This window comes from Schistocerca cancellata, unplaced genomic scaffold, assembly GCF_023864275.1.
Source record: "Schistocerca cancellata isolate TAMUIC-IGC-003103 unplaced genomic scaffold, iqSchCanc2.1 HiC_scaffold_799, whole genome shotgun sequence".
NCBI classification, from domain to species: Eukaryota; Metazoa; Arthropoda; class Insecta; order Orthoptera; family Acrididae; genus Schistocerca; species Schistocerca cancellata.
Genome location: NW_026046810.1, coordinates 5,379,427 through 5,386,486, shown reverse-complemented (window position 1 = coordinate 5,386,486; position 7,060 = coordinate 5,379,427). Strand labels below are relative to the sequence as shown.

The following is a 7,060-nucleotide window of genomic DNA, read 5'->3' as shown; positions in this document are numbered from 1 at the left end:
CTGCTCCTGATTGGCTGAAAGGCCCACGTGTAGAAGGATTTCGTGGAGAGGCTCGGAGCTCGGGGAATCGAGAGCTGGCCGTCGGCGCCCGTGTGGCCGACGTGGCGGGTCGCGGCCGCTCTGGAGCGGAGTTCTGTGTCGCGACGCACAGTGTTCTCGAGTTTGCAAACGCCTTCTCGTTTGCGCGCATCCATTACCGCTCAAGAACTTTCCTGTCGTTATCTGCGAATGTTGCATAGTAATTAGTGTGGGCGTTTACGGCGAATTGTAGCTCAGGGAAAACTCGGTGATGTTAGCTAAGTGACAGTGGTGCTCCGACTCAAATGACTGACTTGGCTGGGGTAATTGGATAGCGATAATCTCAGTTTGTTATCCAAATCTGGGAGTAACGTTTTTTGAGTGACCGTCTTCCTGTTGAGTTTGAACTGTGTATTTCGTACAGCCAGTCGAAAGTAATTTCCTGGACTTGGCTGTGAATGTTCCCAGTACTGCGGTCGGAACTCGGGATCTTGCCTGGGGGTAAGTAGGTAGCACGAGGGCCGTTAACTACTGGCTTTCGAGCGATGAGGTTCGATACTTTCCAGCGGGTCGAGGCTCGACTGGCGACCACTGTGTCGGACCGACTTTACGCGTGTCCCGGTGGTGCAGGACGCTTGTCTCGGTGCGCCCCGTGTCGGCTCTGGCCGCCACCACCTAAAGAGAAGGCCGCGGCGCGCTCTCGTGGCGTCACGCAGAGCGGGCCAGGGTTGGCTCGGCGCTGCGCTTACAGAATCGAGGCGCACGGCCTGCAAATCTTCGTCAAACGGTTTTACGGAATGTGTTGAGCTGCCGGCGCCCCCCTGCGGCCAGGCGGGCTGCACCCGGCACCTGCCTCCCTCGTGGCGCGGCGGCCTCTGGTTCCACTGCGTCCAGTACGGAAATCGCGGTTAACACTGCGGGTGCCTGGTAAATGCACAATTCACGAAAATCACTCCACGTAATACTATTTGTCACAGGATTTTCAGTTGGGCTGGATACTGAATTCACACAAACACTCCTTTACTTTGCACACTCAGGTTTTATTTGAACAAATTGGAGATCGTCTACTGATTACAAATCACAATTCGCCGTACTGTGTGCTTCTAGTGAAGCTACTATGGCACATGTTTACCAGGACTCACAGTACTGGCACAAGTTTATCCTTCCACAGTACTGTTTCTGTAAATACGCCTGTAAGTAATGTTCTTCCTTGCTCAAGAGTGGCACATGGAACATTAACTTTTAACATCTGCCATAGTACCCTTACAAACCTCTAGCTTAACAAATCACCACCTTGTCTCACAAATCCAATAATGCTAATCTCATATAACTCTGCCATTCGACACTTTGCGTTCACTTCAAGCCACATTTCACACAACAAGTCATGTGTTACTTAATTACTATACCTGTTTGAGCCACTCTATGTGATCGAACCACTAATAAGCTCAACAAACCCATTTACACTTTCATGCACACACCACTTCAGTCATTGGCCCCTCTCTTTTGATTTTATAAGTATCTGAATGTCTCTTTTCATGGTACTTGACATACTTATATACAAATCATGTAAAAGTACATCTTTCACACACATATGGAAAATTTCCTTGCTTCAGACATAATGTTATATACTAATATCATACATTATACATTAATAAAACCGACAAACTGCAAAGACAGATCCTCGAAGGAAAACGGAGAAAAAACGTGCTACGAACATGTGTCCAGAAATGCACCATCGCCACGGTAGATGACCCTGACGAACGGGAATTCCTCCGACAACGTGCTGCGTTTTCCTTGTATATAACAGGCCGTGTGATTGACGCAGCCTATTGTATACACAAAGCATTTCCCAACAATTTTAGTAAGTAGTCTCAGTGCATTAGAATAGGTAGACAGAGGCTACCACTCACAAATAAGCACACAGTTATAAATGAAGGAGACGTTAGGAAAGAGAAGTACTGGCTGTACGATATCAGATTTAATGACATTTAATATTGTCATACCAGGTAGAGTCCATTTTTATTTCTGGGTTTAATGCAGTGTAGTGTGGAGACAGTTATTTGCGAAAAATACTGAAGGAGGCTACAGCGAGGATTCTGAAAAGGGAGACTGTTCATTGTTTCTCCTGGCCAGATTCCTCTCGGCTGCCGAACACAGCTCTAGACCTGCAGGGATGTTGGTTGGCTTCCACCAAAGAAGTATCCTGTTCTTCAGTACGGGGAGCGTCGTTCCATTGCAAACGAAACAGACGAAGAGCACTGGTCCTTGCACCATCGTAGCTAGATGTATATAGTACACTATCTGCGCAATTCCCTGAGCTTGGTGGAACCCAATTCTAATAATAATTCCTGTTCCACTTAATATAATGGCTTTAACTGACATAAAAAGACATTCCTTCTTTGAGGCAAATTTCTTGTTATCAACAATTTCGAGTTGCCGCATGGAGCACCGATTACGTAGGTACATGTATCCAATCAGTCCGAGACAAACCAAGTTGAATGCCACAGAGACTGAAATCCCTGCAAGGACTACTATGCGACTGTAGATCAGGTAATATTTACTCGTCTTTTCCAAAGCAACAGTTGCCACACATACTATACTCCACGGTATAAGCACACACAGCACCTCACGACGGAATAACTGGCTTACTTCAGCAGGTAGTAGCTGGTCAGGAAGCCTGAGATGGCGAACACAAGAATACATGTGGTAGCAGAATGAGTTCAGCCAGATACAGCTGAGAAGTGTGAGGGCGCTGTCTATCAGCACTGCTGTAGGTAAGTCAGGGACGCCTGCCATGCGATACACGACCTCAGAACACAGGATCTGGGTTATGCACGTGATCTGAAAGGACAAGAGTATCTTTCCAGGCAAGTTGCGTAACTGGGGAAGGTACATGTATACTCCGGCAGTCGAAAAACGGAAAATTATATTTACCAATACAAATGAGATTTCTAAAGGCTTCAAGCTGTCGATTTTGAAATCCTTGTATTTCAAGGTGGCGTTGGTTAAACTGTTTTTGTAGTTCAGTGTTTGTTCTGTTACCTTTTGATACAGTAGACTGCGACTACTATGGTATAATCCAAATACGGAATTAGTGAACGTACAATTATGGGCTGTCCTAATGGAGGAAAAGTCGCGACACTTTAGCAACAGAATAGCTCTGGAAACAGAGCAGATGGCGTCTGTAGCGTTCGATTGCAGACATGATTGATCGTCAGGACTATCGAAATAGCAGCGAGCATCGTGCACGGACTGTATCATACTAAACGGGACGTCCTGACAAATGCCGTACGAGTTGACCGCCATCCAGGCCAGCAGGCAGAGGTTGACGTTTATCCTCTGCGTGTAGGCCAGGTAGCTGGTGACGGGTATGTGGGGCGACCTCTGCACCACGTCGTCCCACAGCTGCTCGCGGCACTGCTCGCGCTGCTTCACGGCTTTCAGTGGCAGGTCTTCCAGCGGACACGTGGGGTGGTCCAGGGCGTTCACCAGCAGCTGCACGCAGTCAGTGCCCACGGAGAGCGTAGCGTGGCTTCTGTCCTCCAGCTGCCACTCCTCGTCTGCAAGAAAACGACAGCAAGTAGGTGGTGGCCGTACACTGGAGGCAGCTGATTCCAAAGTCTTCTCTGGATGACGAGCCTGGCCGTTGTTTACCCACATTATCCAGGTTCAGTTACCCAGAGCTATGTAAGGCGGCATGTCAACACAAAGTAAGAGTATTAACAAAGACAGGTATCATTGTTAAAATTCACGTCTATTTCATCTACAGGGTGTCCAAGAAGTCCCTGCATCGCTCTTGACATAGTAAAAAAGAGGAAGTAAATAGGTTTTATTGATATTCCTGCATTGGAGATGGAAAAAAAACAATGTTATCAGAATTATATTTTTGTTTCACCACTGCAGTCTTTGAGTTCCGAATCCATGGACCAACAGTTATCTTGTAAAGGAGAGATTAGTGGAGGGTTCGTGGGTGCATGAACATCTGCAGAGAGGAAAAACTATGTAAGGCATGATGAGACCATTTGCCTCAGTCCACCTCGTAAAGTAGCCATGCCTGATTGAGATAAATGTCCTGTATTTTCAGGCTGTCTCAGACCACATATTGGAAGCAACAAAAAGTGACAGTAAAGTGTGTCACCCAGTCTCAATCATATGAGCAGTCTCCAATGAAAACCACTTGCAAAAGAGCTGTTCGACTTCAAGCATCTTGTTCAACAATGCACGATCATATTAAAAAAATTATGAATACGAAAGGATTTAGGCACATGTTTGTTACTGAATTATCTGACAATGGTGTGGAGCAACGATTTGTAACCTACCGTACTTCGTTGTGGCGACTTGTGCCATGTCTCGCTCAAGAGTGTTGTTTACGTATAAATGTGCCATATACCACTGTTTGCTCAGAAAAATATTGTTTTCTTGTCTAAGGTAAGTACCATTATCAGCAAGAGTTGAAAAGGAACCTACCTCATCTTATGTGGGCCATTGTGTGATCAGAATACCTGTTAGGACCACATTCTTTTGAAGCTTACATGAATGGGAACTTCCATTTCTCTGTACAACAGAAGTTTTCAGTATCTCACCTCCATGACAAGGCAATCGCGGATCTTGTGTGGTTGTAGAGGCAAGGAGCTTGAGTCTCATTTTGTTGTTCAGATGTGTGGGTTTCTTAATGAACAACTTATTCTCGGATTGTATTTGGTTCTGCAGCATTTAAAGCCACATTAAAATGTTTACCACGAAATCCCAACATTACCACCTCAACAACCTTTTGAAATCGTTATGACAAACTTTTGATCCTACCATGCAAATAACTGAATATGAAGAATAATAAAGTCTCATGTGGCACAACGTTGAAAGATTAATGGAAAATTGACAGAAGTGTTGAGGAAGTCTTTCTAAGCAGATTTACTAGAACGATCCGCAATAAAACAAGGGGGACAGCGAGACACATAGATATCTGAGGAAGGTGTGATCGTCCATACACTGATACGTTGGATACGTATTTTTTTTAATGTCTAACTACGTCCATATAGAATATACTGTTTTGACATAACTCCATAGGCGTCCTGTACAAAGAAATAGGATGCAGGCTGAATTCTCGTCTTTGTGATATTTCACTTTCCTCCGTGAACTTAGTGACCCCATCACGCAGCGTAAAAAAAGGTGATGGAGCATATTTGTCACCAGTTTGTTTCGTTAGCACGAGATAGTCGAGAAATAGCACAACAAAATACAGTAACTGACGATTTTGGGAGTTCCTTTACCACAATGAACGATTTACTGTTAATACTCTGTTTGCATACATTCCAAAACACGCAACAAATGTAATTACTTCGTCTCATTCGTACCTTGTGTAATGATAATGATGCAGCAATAAATGCAATTGGGACATACATGCCTCAGCTGCTGAGTGGATGAATGTGGGATTAGAACTCCAGAGATTTGTGATTCAGGCATTGCTCCCGAGATTCCTTCTGTCACTTATCTCTTCTTTCACCTCTGACATTGATTTATGGAAATCGAAAATGTTGGAACTGTAGAATTGTTCGGAGACCCAATAATTAACTGTGTCAAACAATTATTAACTGGGTAAGTTAGTTCCAAAGTAGGAAGGCGGCGAGGGACCACAACGTGCAGTGGGACAGTGGCTCGCGAAGCACTGTGGTGACCAAACCAGGTCTCAGCTTGATGACGGCTTCACCTACTGCATTCTGAGAAGTCCTGATGGTCGTTTTCCTCGAGCACTATTCCTGTTCAGAGTACAAATCAAAGGAGAATGATACTGATATGCTACACATCATCCAATGTATACAGAGTGAGTCACCTAACGTTACCGCTGGATATATTTCGTAAACCACATCAAATACTGGCGAACCGATTCCACAGACCGAACGTGAGGAGAGGGGCTAGTGTAATTGTTTAATACAAATCATACAAAAATGCACGGTAGTATGTTTTTTAACACAAACCTACGTTTTTTTTAATGGGACCACGTTAATTTTGTTAGCACATCTGAACATATAAACAAATACGTAATCAGTGCCGTTTGTTGTATTGTAAAACGTTAATTACATCCGGAGATATTGTAACCTAAAATTGATATTTGAAACCTCCGACGTTCAGTTGCGTCTTGTAACAAACACGGGCCACGGTTGGCGAGCAGCATCTGCAGGGACGTGTTTACGATGACGACCGTGTTTACGAGTGTGGCTGTAGTGCACTGTTGTGGTTTGGTCTAGCTGTCGCAGGGTGCGCATGTAGCGCTTGCTGCTACTGTTATTCTGCATTCGTCTCCGCACGCAGACCAACTGTAGTACACCGTGTTACCAGACGTCTGTGATAGTGTAGTGTTGTAGGAACTGTGACCATGGTGTATACGAACTCTGAAAAGGCGGAGATGATACTCATCTATGGAGAGTGTCGACGAAATGCAGCTGAAGCCTGCAGGGTGTATGCAGAACGGTACCCGGACAGAGAGCATCCAACGTGCCGCACATTGCAAAACATCTACCGCCAACTGTATGCAACAGGTATGGTCGTAGCACGCAAACGGGTCCGTAAGAGGCCCGTCACAGGAGAAGCGGGTGCAGTTGGTGTGTTAGCTGCTGTTGCCATGAACCCACAAATGAGTACACGGGACATTGCGAGAGCCGGTGGACTGAGTCAAAGTAGTGTCATGAGCATACTGCATCGTCACCGCTTTCACCCGTTTCATGTGTCGCTACATCAGCAATTACATGGTGATGACTTTAATCATCGAGTGCAATTCTGTCAATGGGTATTAACAGAGAATGCGTTGCAGTTCTACCTGTTTACCGATGAAGCGGGTTTCACAAACCACGGGGCAGTGAATCTACGGAACATGCATTACTGGTCCGTGGACAATCCTCGCTGGCTCAGACAGGTAGAGCGACAGCGACCGTGGACTGTAAATGTATGGTGCGGAATCATTGGCGACCACCTTATTGCTCCTCACTTCATTGCAGGGGCCCAAACAGCTGCAACATACATCGCGTTTCTACAGAATGATCTGCCAACG

At 45.4% G+C, this 7,060-nt stretch overlaps 1 protein-coding gene across 1 annotated transcript in view; it reads right to left on the bottom strand.

The window, feature by feature from the left end:
• Window positions 1-2,663: 2,663 nt before the first annotated feature.
• Window positions 2,664-7,060, bottom strand: part of LOC126143452 (uncharacterized) — a 40,733-nt gene continuing 36,336 nt past the window's right edge. The window contains exons 5-6 of the mRNA XM_049915380.1: window positions 3,282-3,578; window positions 2,664-2,695 (exon numbers count right to left, since the gene is read on the bottom strand). Of these exons, the coding sequence (XP_049771337.1) occupies window positions 2,664-2,695; window positions 3,282-3,578 (329 nt within the window). The remainder of the gene's footprint in view (window positions 2,696-3,281; window positions 3,579-7,060) is intronic.